The sequence below is a fragment of the Corvus kubaryi genome, unplaced genomic scaffold (assembly GCF_017639235.1).
Source record: "Corvus kubaryi isolate FWS band 111438036 unplaced genomic scaffold, C.kubaryi_AGA036_p1.0 37225, whole genome shotgun sequence".
NCBI lineage: Eukaryota > Metazoa > Chordata > Aves > Passeriformes > Corvidae > Corvus > Corvus kubaryi.
In genome coordinates this window covers 107,956-134,735 of record NW_024581064.1, presented here as the reverse complement: position 1 = coordinate 134,735, position 26,780 = coordinate 107,956, and the positions used below count along the sequence as shown (strand labels likewise).

At 60.5% G+C, this 26,780-nt stretch overlaps 3 protein-coding genes across 3 annotated transcripts; 1 reads left to right on the top strand and 2 right to left on the bottom strand.

Annotated features, from left to right (window-relative positions):
• Positions 1-306: 306 nt before the first annotated feature.
• On the top strand, positions 307-1,571 carry CHTF8 (chromosome transmission fidelity factor 8). Its single transcript, XM_042022842.1, has 3 exons — positions 307-507; positions 581-698; positions 773-1,571. Exons 1-3 carry the CDS (start codon positions 485-487, stop codon positions 986-988), a joined length of 357 nt encoding a protein of 118 aa, XP_041878776.1. The 5' UTR covers positions 307-484; the 3' UTR covers positions 989-1,571.
• Positions 1,440-5,643, bottom strand: HAS3 (hyaluronan synthase 3). The gene is made up of 4 exons (XM_042022841.1): positions 5,603-5,643; positions 4,187-4,807; positions 3,556-3,657; positions 1,440-3,450 (listed from the first exon to the last, which is right to left on the bottom strand). Exons 2-4 carry the CDS (start codon positions 4,805-4,807, stop codon positions 2,527-2,529), a joined length of 1,647 nt encoding a protein of 548 aa, XP_041878775.1. The 5' UTR covers positions 5,603-5,643; the 3' UTR covers positions 1,440-2,526.
• A 2,177-nt stretch (positions 5,644-7,820) lies between these two features.
• On the bottom strand, positions 7,821-26,780 carry TANGO6 (transport and golgi organization 6 homolog; the record flags this gene model as incomplete). Its single annotated transcript, XM_042022822.1, has 17 exons — positions 7,821-8,157; positions 8,695-8,808; positions 9,718-9,869; positions 11,757-11,909; positions 13,343-13,400; positions 13,596-14,084; positions 15,366-15,500; positions 18,020-18,199; positions 18,742-18,868; positions 20,282-20,458; positions 21,736-21,848; positions 23,361-23,443; positions 23,951-24,113; positions 24,564-24,688; positions 25,413-25,539; positions 26,263-26,379; positions 26,625-26,780. Coding segments are annotated over 17 exons (2,646 nt in total), but the record flags the coding sequence as incomplete, so codon positions are not given.

The following is a 26,780-nucleotide window of genomic DNA, read 5'->3' as shown; positions in this document are numbered from 1 at the left end:
CCCCGAGCGGCCCCACCGGACTGCCCCGGGCCGGCCCCGCGGCGCCGGTGCCGCTGGAGGGCACCAGCGCCCCGCGCAACCGGGCGGCGGCACGGGAGGCGCCGGGCCCGGCGGCGGGTCTGGGTCTGGGGGGGGGTTTCTTGGGCATGGGGGTCTATGGGTAGCGGGGAGGGGATGGGTCTGGCGTCTGGACAGGAGGGCTGGGGGTGCTGGGGGCTGGATCTGGGGTGTCTGTGGGGCTGGGGGGGCAGTAGGACGCGTTGGGGGGAGATCTGGGCTTGGGGGTCTGTGGGGCCCAGGGGGATGGATCTCAGGATCTGTGGGCCCAGAACGGGGGTCTGTGCATGGTGAGTGTGTGGGGGGCCCAGGGACAGAAGCTCATCCTGGGGCCCCAGGGGTAGAGGGGAAGGGCCAGGGGCTCCTGCTCCCCTACCCGCTCCCCCTGCCCTGACCGTGTCTCTGCAACCCCTGGCAGAGCCCCAGCATGGTGCAGATCGTCATCTCCAGGTGAGCCCCGCAGGTCCGGTCCCCGTGGCCCCTGTGCCAGCCGGGCCAGGGTGACCCCCCCTCTCTCCCACAGCGGCGGCGCGGGGGCCCTGGCACAGTGGGTGCTGGTGGAGCTGCAGGGCGAGGTGGTGCCCCGGCAGAGCGGGAGCCTGGCCGGGAGCCTGCTGGGAGACCTGCACTACACCTCTGAGGTGAGGCTGGACACCACCGGCACCCTCCAGGAACCCTCCAGCCCAGCCTCACCCTCACCCTCTGCTCTCCCCAGGGTATCCCTGTGCTCATCGTGGGCCATCACATCCTCTACGGGAAGGTGGTGCAGCTGGAGAAGCCGTTTGCCGTGCTGGTGAAGCAGGGAGGAGCCCCCCAGCCCAGCCCCGCGGGGCCCCACGGCCGCTACACTGTCACCGCCCTCATCAAAACCAAACTGCTCTTCAAAACCCGCCCCAAGCCCATCATCACCCACGTGCCCAAGAAGGTCTAAGGGGAAGGATGTGGGCTGTGAACTGTGATCTGCTGCTGGAAAGAGCGGCAGGGACTTGGGAAGATCCAGGACCTCATCCCTGTCCTGCACAGAGGACTCTGGAGCTGCTGGTGTCTGGACACCTAGAGCCCTTTCTGGGTCACTTGTCCCCCCCAAAATGACTATTTTCAGAGAGTGACCAAGCTCTTGGCCTCAGACCCTGTGGGTCACCCTCAGGGATACAGCTCCTGGTAGATAGGGACCTCCTGTGAGCCTGGGCAGGGGTGTCCCACCCTACAGGCTGCCTGCAGTGTCCAGCAGCTCCCAGGGATCCACGGAGGTGCCAGTGTGGAGATGTCTCCTTCTACCCCCTCCCTGCAGCTGTAGGGGCACCAGTGCCATGCAGGGACTCAGGACCAACCTCCCTCAAGTCAGGCAGGGGGACCAGGGACCCTCCCCAAAACACACCATGTATCCTCACTGCAAGTCTTTATTTCCACATTCCATCAGGATATAAAAACCAGCTTTTTCCGCCCGAAATATGAAAAAAAATCCCCCTGGCAGGTTCAAAAATAAATAGATTTACAAACCATCTGCAACAATACCAAAGAGCTACAAAAGTCTTCTAAAAAACCTTGTATTAAATTAAACAAAAACCAGCTAAAAGCTCTGTCATAGAAAGGGATTTTTATCCAAGTCCTGAAAAAAGGACCCACAGGTGAATTCCCTGGGGAGGGGAAAGGTTGGGAAGCACCTTTCCTAAATCCCCATCTTCCCACTGCTGGGAAGGTAGCGGGGTGGGAATGATGGGGCTGTGCGTTGCCCAGAGTGTGACGTGGCCCAAAAGGGTCTCCAGCAACACTCTGGCCAACACACAGCCCCCCAGTTTTCCCAGTTTCTCCATACCAGGATCCCCCCTTGGCTCTTTGGCAAAGCTGAAGGGACCTGCTGCCCTCCTGGAGCAGCCAGACCCCCCGAAAGGCCTGGGGGGCTCCCCGTGGGTACGTGCCTGCACGCAGCCGTGGGGCAGAGGCAGCACCAGCCAGCAGCACTGGCACCATGCTGGACGGAGACTGTGTGTCCTGGGGGTGGGAAGTGCTGTAGCACCATGGAGGTGGGACTGAAATCCCCGTAAAAAGCACCGAAGGGTGGAAAATTCTGGAGTGGGGCGGGAGGAGCGCGGCCAGCAGCGCTCCACACCAGGGTGCTCCATAGGGCACAGCGGGGCTGCGGCCGGCAGCACCCAGCTGGGTGATGGGCAGCCCTGGCTCAGCTTCTCCGTGTGGAAAAATGAAAATATAGGAAAAATAAACATCTTAATAAAGAAAAAAAGCAAGATTTCAAGATCTGATGAGAAATGCCAAGGGTTGGGAGCGCTCAGCGCTGCCCAGCAGCTCCGGGATGGGGAAAAAGGGGACTGGTGGTGTTCACTTCAGCATGTGGGATCACCCCAGCACCTGGTGGTTCTGGCATGGGGAAGAGGGGATAGGGGGTGGCTTACCCTGACACACTGGATCACCACGGCACACGGGATGACCCTGGCACGGACCACCCTGCGGTCAGACCTCAGTGAAGACCAGCCCACACTGCTCCTGTCGCTTGCCACAGCGGCGGGCGACGATGGCCAGGTAGAGGGTGAGCAGGGCCACCCAGTAGCAGGCATAGAGGATGGCACCTGAGATGAGAAAGGCCACCTCGGTCTCGCTGAAGAGGTCCTGGCTGTAGGCGGTGTAGGCCAGCCCGCCCAGCAGCACCGCCACCCACACTGACACCGGCAGCAGCCCCACGAAGTTCACCACAATGGTGCGGCGCCCTGAGGTGCCCCAGCCCGACTTGTTGATGGTGGCAATGGCGAAGATTTTGGCGGGCAGCAGGCTGGACATGTAGAGGAGGGCATAGAGGGACATGAAGATCATCTCGGCATTGCCACGCAGGAAGCAGGCATAGGTGGCCTTGATGACACCCACCAGCTGCACTGTCAGCAGGAACAGGAGAATGTTCCAGACGCGGCCGCGGTAGAAGAGCTGGATGACGGTGGCGATGAGGAAGAAGGGGAAGAAGCCGGTGACCACCGACTCATAGGTCATCCAGAGGTGATGCTTGTGGAACCAGAGCGCGTTGTAGAGCCACTCGCGGAAGTAGGACTTGCTCCAGCGGGTCTGCTGGTTGAGCCAGCGCAGGTACCGCGTGGGGGTCTCCGTCAGGCACTTGGAGCGAGCCGTGTACTTGGTCCGGTAGCCCAGGCTGAGCACGCGGTTGGTGAGGTGCCGGTCGTCCCCGAAGCTGCACTTGCTGCCCAGGAAGGTCTGGTGGTACCAGTCCTCGAGGAACTGCTGCAGCAGCGCGTTGCGGTACATGCCCAGGGGGCCGCTGATGCACTGCACGCACCCGAAGTACGACTGGCACGCGCGCTCCACGTTGAAGGCCATCCAGTACCGCACGCTGCTCAGGAAGGAGAGCCACGAGTCGTACTTGTTCAGGATCTGGGGAGGGGATGGATGTGAGCCCCGGCAGTGCTGCAGGCCCCCGGCACCCCCAGCCCTGCCCTCGCCTCGCCGCCCGGGGTGCCCTCCCGCATGCCAGGGTACCTGGACGTCGCCGCCAACGCCGCCGACGTGGGGGTCGGCCTCCAGGATGCGGAGCATCTCGGCGGTGCAGGCGGGGTCCAGCACCGTGTCTGAGTCACACACCTGGGGGCAGAGGGAATGTCGAGCCCCGCTCCCGCCGCCCACGCACACCCGGCAGACAGCCCAGCCCACAGCCAGGCAAGCCTGAGCCGCGGACGGCGAGACCAGGCAGAGCCCCGGAGACCGGCAGGCGATGGCAGGGAGCAGAGCACCCGGTGGTACCGGGGCACCGCTGCCCAGGACACCCATCTCTGGCTGCTGGCACTGAGGGAGGGCCTGTCCCAGTCACCGCATGTGGGGACTTGGCGCCCCGTGCCGCACTGTCCCACAGGATGGCACCACAGCCGGGCATGTGCTGAGGAGGTGATGGGACACCCCCGTGGGCAGCTGTGTGGGCAGGGCTCAACAGCTCAGCCACCCCAGTGTCAGTTGCCCCCAGCCCTGCACTGTCATGCATGGGGCCAGATCCAGTGCCAGGCACCCAGGTGCTACTGAGGATTCCCGGGGCTGCTCCCGTTCCACCCACAGCCGCTCTGCCCGGCCATGCCGGCAGGACGCTCGCTGCCCACATCCCCCCAGCCCATGCACGCACCTGGATATAGTCCACGGAGTCTCCAAGCGCCCGGAATGCCGTGTACATCACCTCCCGCTTCCCGCCCCACTTCTGGAGGATGCAGGAGTAGGTGTTGCTGCGGACCAGCGCCTGAACACGGGCCAGCCCTTCCCGCAGCCCGGCCTCCGTCTCCCCCTCGCCCTGCGCGTGGAAGTTGCTTCTCCAGATGTAGCTGCCAGAGTGCTCAGAGCCCATCACGTCGTGGAAGATGTCCAGCATGTAGGTGTCATCGGGGCCATTCCCGTCCACCACCATCACCACTTTGAGGTCAGGGAAGGCGATGCGCTTGACAGAGCGCAGGCACTTCGTCAGGTAGTCGGGATCCTCCTGGAAGGCGGCGATGCAGAGGGCCACCGAGCGCCCCGGCCGCACCGGCTGCCCCTCGCCCCGCATGCGCCGGTGCTCCAGGAAGGCGAAGAGGCTCTGGATGAAGAGGTGCAGCCCCAGGATGGCCCCGTAGAGCCCGAAGGAGAGGTAGTGCTTCTCCGTGTGGATGAACTGGTACCCTGTGACGTAGGCGGCCAGGATTCCCCCCAGCACCGCCACGGCGAAGAGGCTGGTCCCCACGACACGCAGGGCCGTGGAGAGGCTCCCTGGCATCTGGGGGGACACGGGGCACGATCAGGGCAGGGACAGGTGGACATCCTCCCCATCAGGTCACCCAGAACACAAAAGCGGGGTGGCCCTGCTCCTCTGCTGGCCCATCGCCGGTCACTGGTTTGGGGGTGACGCCTTCCCAGTACCTCCAAGGGGCCAGAGGAGGTGCGGGGGTCCCACGCACCCCACTGTGTGTGGTGCCAGGTGAGATGTAGGGGTCCCGAGTACCCCACTGTGTACAGTGCCAGCACCCCCCATCCACCCAAGCAGGAGCACGGCTGCTCCCAGGCGATGGCTGGGCTGGAGGACAGGGAAGGGCACGGCGATGGCAGGGACCAGGGTGTCCCCGGGGAAATCACGGCCGCCCAGAGCCCTCCTCCACCCCGAGCGAGTGCGGCGGGACCCCCGGCTGCGGGGACGGCAGCGCCCAGACCCCCACCCCGCTGCGGGATGGGACGAACAGCGCGGGCGGGACGGGACTGCGGAGCCGCTCCGGGACGCGGGCAGGGAGTGCGGGCGGGTCGGGGGTGCACGAGCACGTGCGGGGGTGCGGGCAGGGCGCAGAGCCAGCCCCGGGGACCCCCGGCGGCACCTCCCGGGAAACCCCCTCCGGCTTCCTCCCGGTCTCGCAGCCCCCGGCGCTGCCGGCTCCTCCCGGTCCTGCAGCCCCCCGGCGCTGCCGACTGCCCGTTACCCCCGGCCCCGCAGCCTCCTGAGCCGCCGGTCTCGCAGCACCGCGGGGGCGCCCCGAGTCGGCACCAGCGGGGCCGGGAGGGAGAAGGAGGGACCGGGACTCACCGTGGTGGTGCCGCCGCTCCCCACCCGCCGCCGCCGCTGTGCGCCCGGCCCGGCCCGTGCGGCCCCTTTATACCGCGGCGGGGCCGGCACCGCCCGCAGCCCGCGGGGGCCCCGCCCGGCACCGGCACCGGCACCGGGACCGCCGGCACCGCCCCCGGCACCAGCACCGGCACCGGCTCCAGCTCCGCCCGCAACCCCCGGGAATCCGCCCCGCACCGGCAGCACCTGGCACCGGCCCCAGCCCCGCACTGCGGGAGTGATGACCGGCACCGGCAGCACCGGCGGCACCGGCATCAGCGGCACCAGTGCTGCACCGGCACTGGCATCATCACAGGCATCACGGCACAGCTGCTGTACCGGCAGCACCGGCAGCGGCTCCGATGCTGCACCGGAACCGGCATCACCATCACCCGGCACCGGCATCAGGCACCGCGGGCACCGGCACCGAGCCACGGGGCAGGAACCGGCCACTCCATCTCCCCCCGCCCCGCTCTCGGGGCCCCTCTCATCACACCCACGTGTCACCTTCCTGTGCCACCGTGTCCCCCCGCGGCAGAAGTCACCTGTGTCACTCTGTCCCCGTGGCCGGTGGGTGCCGGGGCAGGACCAGGGTCATCCCGGGGACAGCAGCACTTTGTCCCCGTGCCGGCCTGGTGGCAGGGGACAACCAGCTCCTGGAGGGGCCATTCTGAGTAGGTAGGAGCCACAGCCTCGACTCGGGGCTCAAATTTAGCACTTTTGTGTTTCTCACCCCAGCCGTGTCCTGCTGTGCTGGGAGCTGGGTGCAAGGTGGTGCCGGGATTGGGCCCGGAGACTCCAAGCACCAGGAGCTGGGAAAGGGGATCCCTCCAGCAGGAGCACCCCGGGCAGGCGGGTCCCCCTTGCTGACACCCCCGGCGCTGTGGTGATGTTGTCTGGGAGCTTCCCAAGCACCTGGAGCGAGTGGTGAGGAACCGGTGAGTCCCTGGATGGGACAGGGACACGCTGGGACCCTCGGCACCACCAGCGGGACTCCCACATAGCCATGGTGGGGCACAGGGGTGTGAAGCCCAGTACAGCAGGGTCGTGCCTGTGCCACCACCGCGGTGCTGGGACAGGGGACAGGGGCAGTGTGCCTGCAGCCCTCCCTGTGCCCTCATCAGGGTCCCCTCACTTTTTGCTGTGCCCATGGCTGCTCGAGGTAGAAACCAAACTCTCTCCACCTCCAGCACAGCTGCTGCCTTGTTCCCAGCAGCAGGACAGACGGACACATTCTTGCTCCTGGAGGCAGGATGGCCGGCCAGTGCCCGGCCAGTGCATCAAACCAAGAGACTTTTCATTCCAAATTCCTCCTCTGCCATGCACAGCAGGCCCTGGACAGGCACAGCTGGTACAGCAGCACCCCACTGCGTGCCTGTGGGCTGACACCAGCGCCAGGAGAGGTGAGGAGTGCTTGGCCATCACTGCTCTCTGATGAGGAGAATGCTCCCGCTGCTTGTGCACTCACAGCACAACATGGCACTGGGGGGAGACACGGCCAGGACTCCCAGCCTTGCAGGGAAGGGGGGTGCTGGACCCACCTCCCCATCTGGCAGGACACAGCAGCTGGGAATTGGGCCCCTGGGGCTGTGCACGGTGGTGCTGGGCTGCCTGGTGCCAGGGGAGCGAGGGGGCCACCAAGCTGGCTCCCTGAGGACTCTGCTCCCCCCACACTGCAGGTGTGGAGCAGCTCCTGGTGCAGGAATGGGGCCCATGGTGCTGCAGCACTCATGGGGACTGCCCTGCCTGGAGGGAAGAGGTGACTCTGATGTTGGGGTATCCCTGAGTACATGATGGTGAGTGGTGGTCCCAGCCAGGTGCCCTTAGCCCCTTCTCAGCATGGAGGGGGCTCTTGGTGCCACAACAGAGGGGCCCATTCTCAGACCCTGTGGGGAGGGAGCCCCTGGAGCCTTCAGCATCCTCGTGGTGTGAGTACAGGGCCAAGGAGGGGCCATGGAATTCCACGCTGGGGGTGCAGACAGCAGAGGCCCCCTCCCTCCTGACTCCCCTCGGGGACAGCCACACATTGGTGCTGGTTAGCCAAAGGGAGCCTGAGGCACTGGCCCTGCTGGCTGCTTGCCCAACCCAGGGCTCACCCTGGGGATGATGCCCACCCTTCCACAGGACACAGGGGCTGGGACATGGCCAGGATGGTGCCCATGAGCTTTGCGTGGCCCCACAGACATCACAGACACAGGGCTGAACACGTCTCTGTTTAATCCCACACCCCGTCCCAGCGAGGTTCCCTCCCTGTCCGACACCGCCAGCGGCATCCCGGAGGGCACAGCAAGCCCTTCCCTGGGGAGCCACTGGCCCCAAACCCGGAGCAGGAACAGTTCATTTCCACGGGCTCAGACCCACTACGGCAGCACCACGATCTTCTTCTCCAGCGTCTGCGGGGGGAACAGGACCCTCCTCATGGCGGTGTCCAGCTCCTCCAGTGCCAGCTGCGCGTGCAGCACCGTCGCGCCGTCGCGCTCGGCCGTCGCCACGTGCTTCAGCAGGCGGTACAGGTCCCGCAGCACGTCCCGCAGCACCTGGGCACGGCGGGCAGGGGCAGCTCAGCGCCCGCCGGCGCCTCGCCCGCACCGCCCCCTCGGCGAGCCCTGGCAGGCGTGGGGCTGCCCCCTCCCCGGCGCCTCAGCCCCCCGTGACTCAGTTTCCCCACACGCCAGCAGCACATTGTGGTGCTCCTTCAGCACAGGGGCACCTGGGCATGCCGGGATCTCGGCTGTGGGGATTCCCGTGGGGAACGGGGCTGTTTCCTCCATGGGAGCTAAGTCCCAACATGCTGTTACTGGGAACTGCGGAGGGAGGCCACGGTGGTGGAAAAACTGGGCATTTCCAAGTCAAATCAGCGATGAACAACTCCCACGGTTCCCAAGAGCTGGCACTGCCCCCGGCATGGCACGGCACTGCCCCCGGCACAGCCCAGCAGCTCAGAGGGACAACCCCACAAAGCCCCCCTTCCCCAGGATCCATTGAGGGAACCCTTTAGTGGGGATGCCCAAACTGGGCGTCTCAGTCCCTTGGGGGGCTGTGCCTGCCCCAGGGACAAGCAGGGGGTGACCCACCTCAGTGACCTTCTCACTCAGCCCCCGCAGCAGCAGCACCACCACGTGCACAGCAGCTCTTCGCACCTCAGCCTCGGGGTCTGTCCGGGCTATGGACGTCACACAGCAGGTGACCTGTGGGGACAGGGCAAGGGGGCATCAGCAAGGACTGAGAGATGCACAGGATCCCATCGGAGCAGCCACTGAGGTGCTGGCGATGTCCCAAGAATGAGGATGGGACCCCCATGTCCTGCGGGGCGCAGGCTCCGAGCAGTTCCAGCCAGGGCCGGGTGGCACATGGATGCCTCAGGAAGCTGTGTAACAGTCTGTATAAAAATCAGGCAGAGCCAAAGGAATCTAATTAAATCCCGGCAGTGACAGCCGGGAGAATTAGCAGAGCTCGCACCTTCCCGAAATAGCAGCGTGTGGCTCACTGGCATCACATCAACTGCTGGGATCCACCGGTGCTGAGCGGGAACTGAGGGGAGCAGCCCGAGTGCCAAATCCATGATGTCTCACTCCAGGAGCACCGGGGAGTGAAGCTCTGGCGCCCGTGAGGCACAGACCCATCGGCTCCAGGGCTGTTGGGCTCACCGCACTGGGATCTGAGCTCCAGCAGCTCGGCAGCCCTGTCTCACCCACAGCCTGCAGCCAGGGCGGGTGAGGGCCAGCTCCGTGATACTGATGATACTGATAATGGTAATTACGATAACGGGAGGGTAGCGAGGTGTCATTAAGCGGGAGGTGTCTCTGGCAGGCACCACTTGTGCCCCCAGGTCTCCTCTGGCAGTGACTGCCATGGGTGGAGCAGGCGCATAAAAATCAGGGCTAGAATCTCCCTAGTGTTTGCTTCAGGCCCCATGACTTTTATAGTCCACAATATCAGCAATTACCACTCATGTCCTTTATGGAAATGTCCCGTTTCCATATGGAAATGTCCCATTTCCATGTCCTCAGCAGCCCAACCATGTGCTAACAAATGTGCTCCTTAACGAGAGGCCCCATGCTCCCCAGGCAGGCTCAGGGGAAGGATGGAGCTGGTACCTCCTGGATGATGGATCCCAGCTGGAAGCCGAGGTGCTGGCAGAGCTCGCCCAGGTTGGAGAGGCTGCTGGCCCGCAGGGCACTGTCGGGATCCCGGGCACCCCGCAGGAAGGCCCGGATCAGCGGCTCCCGGTGCTGGAACACCATGTCCCCTGCAAGAGAGAGCAGAGCTGTGTGTCACCAGCAGGGAAAGGCCCATCCTTCCTGCCAAAGCCCTGGCTCCTTCGGGAACAGATGCATTGGGCATCTGCCCTGCAACACCACTGAACAGCTGGATGCAACATCTGCAGCGTGGCTTGTGTCCCTTGGCACACACCCCACGGCACAGACCTTGGGGCCCTTTGGCACATCCCAGTCCTCCCATGGGGTCACCCATGGTCCTGCAACCACACCAAGTGTGAATCCCAAATTCCCACATCACCCAGACCCAATCCCCTGCCCCAATTAGCACACAGAAGTGCTGTGGATGCTTGAGCTGCTAATGAGAGCTCAGGCCCATGCTGAGCATCCACAACCATCCCAGGAGTGTGGTCATCCCACAGGAGCTGAGCAGCTCTGTGCCCCACGGCACAGGCACACCTCCTACTGGGCAGGGCCTCAAGGGTTGGAAAGAAAGCTCCAGAAGGCCAGCTGGCCTGTGAGTTCTGTTTTTCCAGCTCTCTCAAGCTCCAGAAGCTCCTCAGACAACGGTGCCCTGCAGCAGATGGAGGCAGTGGGATGGGATGCCCCAGGGTGTGGAGACAGGAATGATCCTTGTGGGCAATGGAAGGTCCCCAACACCCTGCACGTGGGGACTCAGGGCTGGGGACTGGCACAGGGTGGGGGAGCACAGGGCAGCGCTCTGATGCCAAGGACTTGCTGGGAACGTATCATGCTCTGTGCCTGCATCCCAGGACTTGGAATTACAGCAGTGTGAGCAGTGCAGGGTGATCCGAGCGGGATGCATCCCCTCCAAAGCCAACAGTGCACCAGCCTCTGTGCCAGATGGCTACACTTCCTTTCCCCTCCTAGAAAGGGAAAGCTGCTCCAGTGAGACAGAAAACAGGGATGGGGATGGGGACAGGGCAGGAGGGAGGCATGGCAGTCCCTCGGCAGAGCAGGAGAGCTCAGAATCACAGAGAGCTGTGGAGTGATCCTGAAGCGCTGGGTAAATCCTCGCTCTCAGACACTGAAGCTTTGCAACAGAAACAACTTGGTGCAATTTGTTCTATAAATACGCCGGCGAGCCGGGACGCGCCGGAGCGGCTGCCCGCGGCAGCAGCACCACGGCAAGCGGGGAGAGCACGGGGGAGAGCGTGCCACCACCCCCAGGGCAGCTGCCAAGGGAAACCCTGCACTGGGTCAGACACTCGGACATCGCCCGGGGAGGTCTGGGACTGAGGGGCTCTGAGCTGAGACAGCGGGATGCCCTCTCCCCATGCCAGCAGTGAGGATGGATGGTGGCGCAGCTTGGCGCTGGTGGGATGCCACAGCTGGCAGAGCCCAGGGATGCCACTGGTGCCAGGGAATGTGGCACAGGACACAGGAGAGTCACAGTCCTGGGGCTCAGGGGGTCTGGGCTTTTCAGGGGCATTCCCAGCCAAGACACACAGCGCCCACCCGGTGACCAGGGACCCCTGCCCGGCTGCCCCAGCACCACAGACACCGGCTGCCACCTCCCTGGCCATGGAGAGCTCCCACTGAGCACTCCCGCTGGCCAGGCCTCCTCCACGGAGTCAGACAAGGCACTTTAGGACATGTCCCAACAGCAGATGCCGGAAAGGCCTCATCCAGTTTCTACCCCTCAGCCCTGCGTGTCCGGGCGCTTCCCGGCAGTCTCCAAGCCTGGTGCTGCCGACCGAGGGGATGGTGGGCTGCTGGCAGGACCCGGCATCCTGCTCCTGCTGCTGGCAAACCTCAGCCAGCTTCCCTTTGGCTTCCGGATCCTTCCCATCTTCTGACAACAAAAGTCCCCTGTGGGCTTTCCCACAGGGAAAGGGGCTGAGCGGTGCTGTGGCTGCTGGCAGCGGGCAGTGCCATGCCCACGGCCATGGACTCACCCAGCGCCCGGGTGACACGCATCAGCACCTCGCCCAGCTTCATCCTGGTGACAGCGGCCGCGGCGTCCTCCGTGCCCTGCGCCGGGCACTCGTACTGTGCCAGCAGGACAGGCAGAATCCGCTCTGGGTACTCACTGGAGAGCAGGGCAATGCCTGGAGCAGAGAAAAGCTGGAAAATCAGTAATTTAGCAGTTGGCAGCTGGTGTCTGCTCACTGCTGCTGGGTGATGCCCTTTGACACAGTGTGGACTTGGTGCACTGGGGGCAGCTGGGCACTGCAGCCAATGCTTGGGCACAGAGTGGGGTCACTGCTCCCACTTCCTGGCCATTGGCACATGGTGTCAGCATGTCTCTGTCCCTGTCGGATTTGCCTGGCCCAGACTGGGAGCAGGAGCCAGTGTGCATGCTCTCATGCCCGCTGCATCTTCCAGGGGCTGATGAGAAATCAGATCCCAGACACAGGGATCAGACCCTTCTCCAGCTCCATTGCCCTTCCCTGAACACACCCCAGCCCCTCAACATCTGTCTTGTCGTGAGGGGCCCAAAACTGACCCCAGGATTCCAGGTATGGCGTCCAGTACAGCAGGAATACATCAGTGGAGTCCAGCTCCATGAAACCCAGCGGTGCCACAACCACTGGCAGGGAGCAAGCGGGACTATGGGGACCCGTCTGACGCGGCCCCCAGCCCCATGCTTGGCACGGCACGGCTCGGCACAGCTCGGCATGGCACAGGTGCTGCTGCCATGGGTGAGTCAGCGCTGCGAGGAACCGCGTCAGGGTTAATCACCGCCGCGGCCGCGCTGCCAAACGTGCGGCAGCTGCAGCGGCGCGTTAATCACCAGGATGGTTCCAGCCTTTGTGCTCCAGCCGCGGGCAAGGACAGACCCGTCCCTCTCAAGACCGTACAGGCAGTGGGAAGCACAGCATAAACTCCTTTCCCAGCTGTTGCCAAAGGTTACCAACCCAACGGCAGCGGTGCCAGCATCGCTGTGGGCCAAGGGAATGGCACCTCCCTTGCACGGAACCCAGGGGACCGTGACCGTCTGTTGTCACACAGGACATGCCCATCACCCCAGGGCAGAAGCACCTGCCTGCAGATCCCAGGGGCAGCCTGGTGCTGTGGGGCTGTGCCGAGCATGCCGGAGCAAGCACTGACCTGAGGGTTTCCTGGGAAGCAGTGTGAGTACTCAGGAACTGCCACCACGGCAGAGCCCTGAGGGAGCACCAGCGGGTCCCCCTGGTCCTGCTCCTCTGCCAGCCTCAGCTGAACAGACCCCTCAGTGGGTGCCAGGCCAAAACTGCAGCCCCAGCTGGTGACACAGACCTGGCATAGGGATGGTGACCAGCTCCAGGGAGTAAGAATAACTGGGGGATGATGTTTCCAGCTTCAGGAACTTGGCATGGAGCCCACGTGTGGCCCCAGACTTGATGGAACAGCACAAAGCCACAATCTGGGAGGGCAGGAGATGCCGAGCCCTCGGCCTGGCCATGGCTCTGCTGCTCTTCACTCCCACTTCCCAGAGCCCCCCCAGAACAAAACCTTCCCTGACAAAGTGCTGGCACTCATCCCGACAGGCACGGCTCACCTTGGATGGCTGAGAGGTAAACGAAGGCGTCCTCATGCTGCACGTTCTCCAGGAACACCTGGAAGGAAGGGAAGTGCCATCAGCAGTGACCCTGGGCTGGGCCAGCAAGGCCAGAGGGCTCTGATAATTACAACCATCTCCAACCTGATGGCACATTCAGTGCCAGCTCTGCTGGGACGGGGCATGGGATGGGGGACACAGCAGGAGATAGGGACCAAGGCAAGGGACAAGGACCACAGCAGAAGCCTGGTACCTGCAGCAGCTTCTCCTGAAGCCGAAGTGCCTCGGGATCCCGCTGGGTGACCAGGCTGGCGAGATGGCGCAGGGCAGCTGCCCGGCTGGGGGGCTGGGGGTCATAGGCTGACACCAGCAGCTCCTGGAGCCCAGCTGGGGCCGGGCTGTCGGCACATGGGGCTGGAGAGGCACTGGGCTCATGGCGTGTGCTCTGCTCTCCGCTCCTCTCCCTGCGAGCCGAGGGGCTGCCGTGTCCGTGCCCTGGCGATGGGGGGCTGGGGGCTCTGCTGGGAACGGCAGCAGGGCTCAGTGCTCCCGTGCCAGGCTTCCTGCCCAGCACATCATCGGCAGCGGCGCCCACCGCGCTGGGGGAACAGGCGCCGTGGGTGCAGATGGCGATGCGCAGGTCCGAGGCCAGCTCCTGGGTGAGGGGCTCGGGGTAGGTGCGGGACAGCTCCTCCAGCAACGGCACCAGGCGCTTCAGCACCACGAAATCGCTGGATTGGAGCTGCGGAGGGAGAAGAGCAGTGCTGGCACCAATGTTAACGAGGGTTCACTCCCTGGCATGCTCCCAGGAGGGTGGGCGGGCATGGGGGTGAGGAGCCCCAGAGCCCATGTGTAGCCCCATCCCCAGCCCATGAGCCGGGCTCTGGGCACCACGAGCTCCTCTCATCCCAGCGCCAATCCCAGCCCTGGCAGCTCTGGCAGGACAGGAGAAGGTGGGAAGGGCATGAACCTGAAAAACAGCGGTGTCCGTGCATGGGGGCCAGGCCAGGGACATCCCTCCCACCAGCGCTGTGCCAGACTTGCCACCAGTGCTGCCTGGAAGGACGCTCCTGGCACGGCAGCCACAACCTGTCCTGAGCTCAAGGAGCTCCTGCTGTAACCTGGATTTAACTACTAAAATTTGGGATGTGAGGCCTGAAAAAGGGTGCTTTAGCAGAGATTTTGGACGATTGTGTAAAACCCCTCGCCTGCTAAAACCCAAACAGTTCTGCAGCTGCTTCCAAAACCTTTCACATTCCATTTTCCAAATTATGTCACTCCCATTAACGCAGAAGTGGGAGCAGGAGCTCGCCTGGGAGGGGCCCATTGCAGCCGCAAGGCTCTGGCTTTAACTTCTCTTCAACTACAGTTCTTTTCCCAGTGTTAGAAATTTAGCAATAAGAAACAATAAATGATCTTTTTCCATTAACAGCTGGATTTTCCTTAGGGCAAATCCAGGGATGAAGCAACCCCAACAGCTCAGTGATGGCAGCGCATTAATGGATGTGCCATTGCTCGCCATGGCAGTCCCACTGACACCCGAGTGACACAGAGCTCATATCTCTATAGGTATTACGAGGTAAGCGAGAGATATAAATAACAATATAAATATGTATAAAATGTAAATATAAAAATGTAAGAGGATTTTCAAGGGTACAGCCCACACGGGAAGTTCACAATGCTCCAGAGCCTGTGACCGTGTGGGGATGCAGAGGGTGCAGTGCTGGCATTTAAAGATGCTGTACGTGACTGTGCTCCTCTGTCAGTGCCTTTTTGGAAGAGATTATAAATTAGTTAATTGGGCTCTTCGGGGTGCCCTGCTCAGATTGAATCCTTGGTCAACACCCCAGCACCACCCCAAGGAAAACATTTATATATAACTCTCTAGATAACTACTTACAGCTTGTGACCGAGCAGGGACCCCGAGCCAGGGCACCCAGCTGTGCTGCAGCACCCTCGACTGGGCATGGCACTGCCCGGCCCCCCGCCCCACACCCACCGAACCCCTGGCTTCCCTCCTCACCTGGACGGCCCTGCCGAGCAGGGCGGCCACGAGCCCCATGGCCATGGCGAGGGTCTGCGCCTCGGCCGCTGCGCCGGGGCCCTGCGCAGGGTGGGCACAGGCCCGGTGCAGCACGGCCGCCACGAACTCCTGCACCTGCCAAGGGAACGGCCGTCAGCAGCAGGGACACCCCGGGCCACCTCCTCTGCAGCCTCTGCGCCCAGCTGAGTGTCCCCAGCCCACGCAGCTCTCCAGCACAATCCCACACAAGCTCAGGGAGCGTTCGGACAATGCTCTCAGGGATGCACGGGGGGGGATTGTTGGGCTGTGCTGTGCAGGGCCAGGGGTTGGACTCGATGATCCCCATGGGTCCCTTCTAATTCAGAATATTCTGTGATTCTGTAATTCTGTGAAACTCTTCCCATTTTCCTCTTGTTGCCACTACCCTGATCCCACTGTGGGCTCAGACAAGTCACATCCACAACTGGGACAAGGTCATGGTTAAACTGGTGGGGTCTCTCAGCAGCAGAAGCCCCTGTGGGGCTGCAGGAACAGAGGGATCCCAGCTCCATCTCTGCCTCCTGCCTGGCTCCAGCATGGGATGGAAGCTGGGAAGGCAACTGGGATAGTCCCAAAGGGAAGCTCAAGGTGGTGGCAACAAAGGTCTGTATGGAATTGCCCTAGGAAAAGGTTTGGGAATTCCAGAGCCAAGGAGCTCCAGCCCCTGTCCACAATTCTCCATACCAGCCTCCCCCTTATCCTGCACAGCTGACACTCCATCCGGGCTGTTTCCCATGTTTTCACTTACTCTGTGATTTTTCCCACAATATTTTTATTCCACAAGCCTGTAACAATCCTGCCTGGTTGGCGCTGGCCTTCTCCACACTTGGCACCAACACTTTTGATCCCACAGGCTTCCTGCCTTCCTAACATATCTTGAAATGAGGGAGTTGATGTTCTCCATGCCTTATCTTCTCCCAGACAAGCCTGGGAAGGGTTTGGATCAGGGTCATTCCTACCTAATAGGTGTGTTGCAAAAAAAGAGGAACTACTGTGTTCCTACTTCAGAAAACAAAGTACGAGGGCAACAAGGCCCTACTGCACCAAATCCCAAACTTCCACCCCCAGGGCACTGGGTGCAGGCAGCATTTCCTCCTCAGCTGCCAGCTTCCTTAAGCACATCCCTTAAGCAAGGAGGGAGGCTGTGGAAAAAGCCTTTGGAAAAGGCTGCATAAAAGGCTCAGGTACCTGCTGGGATAATTATTCCAGAGAAGAAATTCCATCAAACAGCAAGTAAGTAAAAAAAATCGGAATATTTGCTTTCACAACACAGTGACACGCAAGCTGGAAGGACTGAAGTTATATTTAATGTAAGAAAAAAAAGGGAAATCGTGAATAAATAATAGTAGATGGCAACTGAGAAAAATTAAAACTTAAAAAAATAATCTGGAAAAAAAAACATTTTAAAGTGGGAGGGAAAAAAATTGTAAAATAAAACACACTGGGGCACAGTTGTGTCTCAGGCAGGAAGAGAGAATCCTTGGTGCAGTGAGGAAATCTAGCTGACCTTGGTTATGGAGGAGAATATGTAAATAAAACAAATGTGCAGTTGGGGGGGGCCACAGTGGCTGCTGTTCCTGGGCTCCAGCTTTGGAAGGATGGATCCCACTTGCTCCCACCCCATTAGGGCCCCCCCAAACGCCCCAGGGAACCCCACACTGCAGAACCTGCTCAAAGCCTGTCCCTGTCCCAGCCCAGGGCCTCCCTGAAACACAACCCCAGGCAGGAGGATAATGGATTTTTTGTCTGGATTTCTTTGGTGGTGGATTTTAATCCCAGACTCCTGGCTGGACCCTGAAAACTGGCAAAACCCTTCCCCATTTCCCACCCCGACTCTCCGGCCCTGGTGGGTGGGTGTGATGGGGAGGCAGGTGGGGACAAAGCGCCGCTGGCTGTGTCCCCTCTGCTGCTGAGCACACAAAGGCTCCTTTGTCCCAAAGGAAACGTGAGGAAACCTGCCTGAGCCGTGACCGCCCCTGCCCACGGCAGCATTGAGAGCTGGCATAGCTGGGGCACTGGGGGAAAAACAGCAATAAAAAACAGGATGAGGAAGTTAAAAGACATCGGATCTGCAAAGGATCTGCAGGGGATCCACACGGGAATGGCATGCTGCCCTTGGTGTCCAGATGCCTTCCTGACCGGCACATCCAGGGAGGGGAAAGATTTTAACAAACCTTTTTGGGACGAGAGTCAAATGGCCTTTGAAATTACCATATTTAATAAATTTGGCACTGCCCATTCACGAATGTAGGAGCACAGTTATGCCAACCAGGTTGCTCCCATCCAACCTGGCCTTGGACACTTCCAGGGATGGCACAGCCACAGCTTCTCTGGGCACCCTGTGCCAGGCCTCACCACTGTGACAGGTAAGAATTTCTTCACCATATCCCATCTAACCCTGCCCTCTGGCACTGAGAAGCCATTCCCCCTTATCCTAGCACTCCAGACCCTTGTACAAAGTCCCTCTCCAGTTCTCTTGGAGCTCCTTTAGGCACTGGAAGTTTCTCTAAGGTCACTCTGGACCCTTCTCTTCCCCAGGCTGAGCAATCCCAACTCCTTCAGCCTCTCCTCCTGTAAGTGTTCAGCCAATCCCCCTGGGCTTTGCCACGACCAACCTGCACAATGTCAATGAACACGGTGTCGGAGATGCCCTCGCACAGCGCGGCCACGAGCTGCAGGACCAGCAGCTTCCTCCCCTGCCTGGCCTGGTACTGCTCCAGCTCCAGCAAACTCCCTCCAGGCTCCACAGCCGGGTTTGGAGCCGCCTCGTCCTCTGCAGCCACCTGAGTCAGCTCCTGCCGGGAAGGGAGCACAGGGCATGGAGAGGCAGCGGTTAAACATGGGGAACCAGTGCCAGGAATGCCAGGTGACTCCTCACACCACCACCACCTTCCAGTCCGTAGATGAAGGTCTCCGAGAGCTGTCCACAGCCCCTGGGTGTCCCATACCCATCTCCTCCTGTGACCATGGGCTGGGGGCACAAAATCCCAGTCCAGCCCAGGCCTAGAGGGATCTATGGGGGGCTCCAAGTGGGATCAAAGGAAGCAGGTACGGGGCCCCTCTTCTACAGCCAAGGAAGCAACAGGGATTATTCCCAGCCTCCAACACACTTCAGACGTTCCTGTTGTTAAAACCGGCTGGGGCGGGGATGAGGATGAGGGTTAACCCCTTCAGGGACAGGGCTGCTCCCCCTCCTTGGCTTCCCACCCAGCACACGGCTGCTCCAGCATGTGCTGTACCGCGGGACACGCAGGGGGTTGATCCTTCTTTTGCCTTCTGCTTGTCCAGGGAACCCCTTCCTGCAGGTATGCCCCAACCAGGAACTGGCTGCCCTCACCTTCAGGCAGTGGATGAAGAAGTCTCCAGCCAGACCACTCTTCTGGCAGTGGGACAGGAGTTCCACCAAGCTTTCCACATGGCACTGCTCCGAGGAGATCTTCTGATACAGGGCCTCATCTTCATCACTGGAACAGTCACTGTGTCACCAACACAAACACACCCAGAACTCCCTGACCCCCAGACTCCAGGGCATGGTGAAATCCCAGTCTGCATTTCCCTGGAACCCTTTCTTCCCAGCACTTCCCAGCAGAGCCTGGAGGCAGCTGAGCCAAACATTGCCCAGGTAATTTGGGCTCTGTTTATTAACTAACCTGCACTCATTAACAGAAACCATGAGCCCAAAACATACATTTCATCCAGCCATCCCATAAACAACAGGAGTAGTGCTGGCTAAGCTAGGCAGTGGTCAGAGCCGTGGCAGCAGGGGCATGGGCAGAGCCAGGGCCATTATGGAACAAGTTTAAAGTATTCCCAGTTTAAGCAAGGCAGAGCTGCTTCTAATTGTGGCCTTCCAGTACCTAAAGAGAGTTAATAAAAAGGGCCTGGAGTGACAGGGGGGAACGGCTTCCCACTGCCAGAGGGAAGGTTAGATGGGATATTGGGAAAGAATTCGCCCCTGTGAGGGTGGGGAGGCCCTGGCACAGGGTGCCCAGAGCGGCTGTGGCTGTGCCATCCTTAGAAGTGTCCAAGGCCAGGTTGGATGGGGCTTGGAGCAACCTGGGACAGTGGAAGGTGTCCCTGCCCATGGGAGCAGCTGGAACAAGATGAGCTTTAAGGTCCTTTCCAACCCAAACCAGCCTGTAATTCTAACTCAGGTCATGAATAGCTTGAAAAGAAGCCAAACAAACGTATTTGTGGGGATTTTGCTGCAGGTGCTCCCAGCACACCCCTGGGCACAGCTCTGCCTCTGCCTGCCCCACAGTGCTGCCCTGAGCCCTCCTGCCAGCTCACAGCCCCTCTCTTTAAACCCAAGCTCCTGCTGCCGGATGTCCCGGGCTGCGTGGCTGGAGACTAAAGGCTGCAGTTAATTCCCAGCATGGCCAGCTCTGCCTCTACTTCGAGACCATCTGCCCGCGCCAGAGGAGCTCCGTGGCTGCTCCGCGGCGCTGGCACTGCCACAGTCTGTGCTGTGACTGTGCCACCTGTGCCCGAGGGACTCCGCTCACTGTGTTACCAGACAGGCTTGGGCTGGAGGTTGGAAGCTGAATTTGGAGGGTGTTGAGATTGGAAATGCCCATCCCATTCCCAGACACTGCACAGGCAGGGCTTAGCAGACAGGGAAAGCAGGCAGGGAGTGCACACCAACGCTCAGGTGGAGAGTGATGCTTTCTGGGGCTGAAAGTCAGAGCTCTGTGCCATGTCCAGGGAACCTGGGGGCTCTGTGGGTTGTGTGGAAGCATCACCTGCCTGAGCTCGAGGGGATGAGACCCTGGTGGGATGGCACTGGCAGCCCCCTGCTTGCCCAGGCTCTCTCTGGCAGGCTTCCTTGGAAAGCCCTGGGTGCTGAGTGACCCAGGGGACTGTCCCACAGCACTCACCTGATGGTTTCCTCCATCACAATGGTAGCACCGCCCTCGCTGCCCACACGGAGCTGGCACCGCGGGTGAAGGGTGGGCACGTGGCTGCTCAGCCCGGCCAGGCCTTCCAGCACAGCCAGGGACTGCTCCCACTCTGCCTTCTCCAGGAACCACAGCAGGATGTCCTGGCACGGGGAGCTACCAAGGAGAAAGGAGCCGGTGGTGACATTGCTCTGCCCACTGCACCTTCCCTGTGATGTGGTTTGGGATGAGGGACATGACTGGAGCACTCCGGAGCAGCCATGGGCTCTCCTTGGGATGCTCCAGCTCCTGGCTCTGGCAGCTGAAAGCATTTGTGCCTGTTTCTAAGGGGATCAGCAGCACATCCTGCCCTTCTGGCATTCCCAGATGGAAGGATTTGGGTCCCTCCACACTTCAGGCTGGCAGAGAAAGGAGCGCTGTGAACACCCCTGGCACGCCCTGCCCGTGCCTCACACCGAGGTGACAAGGGCTGGTGGCAGTGCCAAGGGAGAGGAGGAAGGAGATGGGAGCACTGAGGTGGCATGGGGAGGGAGCCCTGCCAAGGGAAGAAGCAGGTTAATGAGGTGAAGCAGCCGCGCTGTGCTGTGCCGTGCCAGGGGTCTGGAAACCCGAACACTTCCAGGCAGCTGCCGGTTCAGTCATCCCTGCCAAATTCCTTAGCAAAGGAAGCAGTGACTCGGCATGAACTTGGCGCATTCCACCAACTTGTCACGGCACTCGCTGTTCTTAGAAGTGATTAACGATGCCTTTAGTAACAGCAGAGGCCGTGTCTACACACACCTTTTAGGGAAAGCCTCCACATGCCAGGATCACTAGAGCACAGAGTAACCCCACCAGGAATGGTTTTACCAGGGGAAGCCTGGCGGGAGCAAGGAGAGAGGACAGCCAGCACCTGGCCACCCCTGTCCCTGCCACAGCTGGCACATGTGGTGCTTCCCACTGTACAGCAGTCATGGGGAGCTGGGCATGGTATGGGTATCAGCTGCCAGGAGGCAGGTCCTGATTGTACCAGAGGAGAGTGATCCCAGATTGGAGAATGATCCTGTACTTCCAAGAGGCAGGGCTTGAACTGTTTTCCCAGTTTTTATGCTATTTGTAGAGCCCTCCAGCCAGTTTCCAGCATTGCTACATCCATCCATGGACAATCACAATCCCTGCTCTAGGCAGAGCCACTCTGTGCTCCCGAGGGCATGCTCACTCCTACAAGGAACATTCTGGCTTCAGGGAACACAAAAACTAACATGAGAATGGCTTCCTCAGGCACAGGGCTGCCAGTGAGCCCTGCCTGTGGTTACTGCCTGCTTGGAACGAGAGTGCTTTGGGATGAGAACATGGATCTCTGCTCCTGCCTGTGCCCTGAGCGTGGCTGTGGGAGGTGGGCAGAGCCCAGCAGATGAAACCCCAGCAGAAGCCGAGTACAAATCCTCCCTTACCGTAAGTATGACACATTCTGCTTGGCGAAGGAATAGAGGGAGAAAACCACTCCCAGGACTGACTGCAAGGACCCCAGGAGCAGGCTCGAGCTGTCATTCCCAACCACATACACCTACGGAGAGAAGGGCACAGGGAGGGGAGTCAAACACCTGCGTGGGGCTGAGGGGAGTTCAGGAACAGGTCTGTGCACAGGGCACCTATCAGGGAGGATGGTGGAGGGTTCTCAGCCTCTTCCTTCAGTCTGGAGGCTGTCTGCCCTGATTATGCCATATTCCTTATTAAAACCTGCCTTCAGCACCATCTTTCTCCAAGAATTTGCTTAACCACAGCAGGGCTCCAAGCTACAGGAAGGTTGCAGCCAGCTATTTGGGAAGTCTGCAGCTTAGGGGTAAGGTCCTGCCTTACCCAGGGATGCAACAGGCCCTCTGGAATGAGCAAATCTTCATTGAATTACAGCAAATCTCAAACACAGAGATCAGTCACTAGCAGGGCAGCTGGGCTGGTGGGTGCTGAGCTGAGGCACTGGGCTGCACAGGGTCTGGGGGGACTGCAGAAGCTCTGGGGATGTTGTAGAGGCTCTGGGGGGGGGTTATAGGGGCTTGGGGGTGATTGCAGAGCCTTGCTCCTCTTCTCCACCTCAACCAGCACCCTCCCAAGAGGCTGAGAGACGCCCCCATAGGGCCCTGCCCTGCCCCATTGATGCACACAGACCTGTTTCCCTGTGCTAATCCCCACGGAGCCATTCCTCCTCCCCAGATCCTTGTGTACACAAAGCCTCCCAATGAAGCCCCAAGGATGGTTTCTCACAAAGCATCAAATGACACTTGCTAGGCAAGAAACACCCCCAAACCTGGGGTCCCCTCACTAATCTGCCTGCTGTCAGGCCCCCAGTGCTCTGCCATTAAGGAGGGACCCACCCCAACCCCCCCAGCACTGCTCTGGGAGGGAGCAGCCCTCCAGACCAGTCTCTGCCTGCCAGCCAGTTACAACAGATCATTACAGGGAAAATAGACAACAATCCCAGGATTTAAGATCTTAGCCTGCCTCGGGGCATGCCAGGAAGCAAGTCACCAGCTTCTGAAATTTGAGTTCCTGGACTGGAGATGTCCTTCTGGGTTGGAACGTGCAGCAGGAAGCTGCTGGAGCCCGCAGCGTGGCACGGGGGATACTGGAGGGAATGGTAGGAAATGGAGTTATGAGGGGAGGTGTCACAGGAGAGACCTCCACAAAAAGCCCTCATCCTTCACAGGAAGCACAAGGATGGACGCCACCAATCCCCCAAATTCCAGAACCAAGGACACCTCAGAGCTCCTTACAGTGTCTAAAGGGGCTCCAAGAGAGCTGGAGAGGGACTTTGGACAAGGGCCTGGAGTGACAGGACAAGGGGCAATAACTTCCAACTGCCAGAGGGTGGGCTAAATGGGATATTGGGAAGGAATCCTTCCCTGTGAGGGTGGCGAGGCCCTGGCACAGCCCATGTGGAGGCTGGGGTACTCCTGCAGATGAAAATGAGATGACTGAGCATGACTGCAGGAGACACATTGGTTTGTGTGGCCCAACACACACTGAACTGCTCACCAGGTCTCAAACCAGCTCCTTTTCTCACCCAAAGCAGACACGGTACCTTGAGCACATCTTCCACACAGCTGCCCAGCTCTGCCTCTGGCACCAGCACGGCCCCTGCTGCCAAATCCTCCAGTGCCAGCTCTGAAAGCAAAGGGCAGAGACATGAGCCCCCAAAACAGCCCAGAGCCCCCAGCAGCAGAACTGCCCCACCCTTCCCTGCACCCAAAAGCACTTCCACAGCTCCCTTCCCTCCCCATGGGAACAGACCAGCCCTCATTAGCTGTGCTAATTGTCCTGCAATGCTGTAAACCCCCAAGGACACATGGAAATCAAGGCAGACCACAACTCCATGATGGATGATTCCCCAGAGAGCTGCTGGTCAGCGTGGGGAACTGACGGCTTCCATCTGGAAGCCCAGAACAAGGGTGTCAGACTGGGAGAGGCTCCCAAGGAGCACAGGGCAGAGCCAAACTGCTCAGCTCCCACGCTGCAGTAGTAGCAAATGTGGTGTACCCAGACAAACTGACAGGGTCAGCACAGAGAGCTGGGCTCCCACACTCCATGGCCTGGCTGCTGGCCTGAGGAAATTCAGATGGAATGACAAAAACCAGTGAGGAGAGAAACCAGACCCTTCCCCAGTCCGGGTACCTGCGGCCTCGGAGCAGCGGCGGAGCGGTGCCAGCAGGGGCTGGAGCAGGTGCCTCTCTGCCAGCTGTGGCTGCTCCCTGGCCATGGTGAGCAGCGTGGTGGTGGCCACACGCTGGAACTGCCGCGCTGCCACTTTGTCCTGGATGTGTAGCAAGTCCAGAACCTGCAAGGAAAGTCCACGATAAAGGAACAAGGATCAGCATCCCCTCAGAGGGGGCAGCCTGGCTCCTCGCAGCAACCAAGGAGCAGCCAATGTGCTGCTTTGCTGGGCATCTGGCATGATATTCCATGTGTGGAAGAGCCATTGTCCTTCCCACGCAGGCAGGATGCCTTTCTGGGCTCAAACCAGGAGCTTGCACCACTCCCAGAGCCAAAGGCTGGAAGCAAGGGCTACACAGAGAGTTCTGTGTAGCACAGTGCCAAGCACCTTGTGTGATCAGACAACATCATCCAGCATTTCAATAAAACATGGAAAATTCAAGAGCAGAAATGTTCTACTGCCAAAAGAACACGTCCATGTTGTGCTGGTTTGAACGAGGCCACACTCAAGCAAAAGCAACAGCCCCAGCACTCTCCAAGCCGCACTCCCCAGCAGAGGGGACAAAGGACTTACCTGGGGGCACACCTGTCTGTAGTAGTCCTCGAGGGACAGGCACTGCTGTGGGCAGGCAGCCAGGATCTTCCCAACTGCATCGCACTTCCTCCAGTCCAAAGCTGCTGCTTCAGTGCCAGCACCACCTACAACAGCAGCAGAAATCCCAGGTCAGCTCCAACCCATGGCTAGCTCTGGCTGAAGCCAGGTGTTCCTAGCCAAAAATCAGATTTTGAGCTTTTATTGCTCTTGTTAAACTTTCAGGAGACACCTGAACTTAAAGATCGAAAGGGGAAAATTGCTGTGCAAGAGCTTTGATAATGGAAAATAACTCCTACAGCCAGGTGGGTGAGCCAAAAGGTGGGGAGAGGTTGTGCTTGGATGGTTGGAGTTGGCCAGATGAGATTTTGGCACTAAAAACTGTGGGATTCAGCTTTTGGAGACCAACAGCTTCCCTTCCTGGCAGGACATAGTGAGGAGGGGATGGGATGGGTCTCACTGTCCCTACAGTTCTCACAGCCCAGTGCCCAGCATGGCTCCCACTGCACTGGCACTGGGACAGGGCATTCCCCGGGACTGGTCCCACTCAGGACACACACGAGTTGTGACTCCATCGAGGCACAAACAGGGTAAGTGGGGTTAGAGTCTTTCAGTGCGGCCCTCAAACATAAGTGTATCCCAAATTAGAGCAGTTTGGGAGCTCAGCACAGTCAGGGGCAAAGTCTGTTCATCACCATGTCACCTCACACCAGCACAAGCCAATTCCTACATCCAGCTCTTGTGGCTCTGCTCTTCTGGGCCTCTCATGGGATGAACCATCTCAAGACATCTCTGAATCTGTGATCCTGGGGCCCAGAGCCCTCCACTCACCGTCTGTGCCCTCCAAGACACCCCGAACCACGGCCTGCACCCCGCCGGGCCTCAGCAGCCTCTCAGAGAGCAGGTGCCCGCAGAGCCGCCGCAGCCAGGCTGGAGCTGCCCCGGCACTCGGAGACCTCTGGAGGGGAGCAAAGGAGCAGGGTAAGGAGCGTATCTGCACACACCTGTGCCAACCCACCTCTGGGCAAACAGCCCATGCTCTGACAGAGAGCACAGGACACAGACAGGCTTTGAATTGCTGCTTCATCGAGCGGCACAAAGCAAATCAGGAATTAATGAGAGAGGTCAGCCCTCGAGTGCTTAGCATGCTATTCCATCTCTGGAAGTGTCCAAGGCCAGGTTGGACGGGGCTTGGAGAAACCTGGGATAGTGGAAGGTGTCCCTGCCCATGACAGGGAGATGAACTTTGAGTTCCCTTCCAGCCCAAGCTATTCTGGGATTCTGTGATTCTATTAAGGGCATTATCCAATAGGGACTTTCCTAAAACAACACTCAAGAGATTCTCCATCTCCTCCTCCCCAGGAGGCTTTGGAACAGCCCCAGAGAGCAGCAGGTGCCCTGTGTCATACCCCGAGTGGAAGGGTGAGGTCTGGAGGAGCAGAGGCTGTGCTTGGCCGGGCACGGCGGATGTGGATGCCAAGCCAAGGTGGCACGTGCGGCGATGACAGTCCCTGACACACCCACACCCCGCTCCTGCACAGCACGGCTGGAATGACACACACCCAGCAGCCTCGCCAGCGCTCGGGGACTGGTTTTTAAGGTGTAAGAACATTTCCAGGAGAGCAGCATCCTCGGAGTGTGGGAACCACGGGGGCTCCGTGCCGGGGATGGCCCCGGGTACCTGCTTGGGCTGTCCCTGCAGGACGAGCAGCTCCTGCACCGCCAGCGGCTGGTAAACACGGTCCAGGATGTCTCTCAGGGCTTCCCGGCACCGCGCTCGCTCCGCTTCCGAGACACCCTGGAACAAAACACACCAGGGCTGTTGAGAAGAGAACAGCTTGGCTGGGTACTAAAGCCCCGGACCCGCCGGTGTGCCGGTCTCCTGCGGTGCCTCGCCGGGCTCCGTGCCTCCCGTCCTTCCTCTCACGTGGGGAACGGCGGGCAGGACACGGGCGGGACCGCCTGGGGAGCGGGCTGGGGCTCGGCTGGGTACTCACACCACCACCGGGGAGCGGGGACAAGAGGTGCGAGTGTCGCACGGACCTGGCAGAGGGTGGCGGGGCCGTGTCCCAGCACGCAGAGCCCGGCGACGAGCAGACGGAGGTGCCGGGCGAGCAGCGGAGCGCCCAGGGCCGGCAGCCGGGCCAGCTCGACCAGCGCGGCCACGGCGGCCAACAGCCGGGCCCCGCGGGTGCCGGG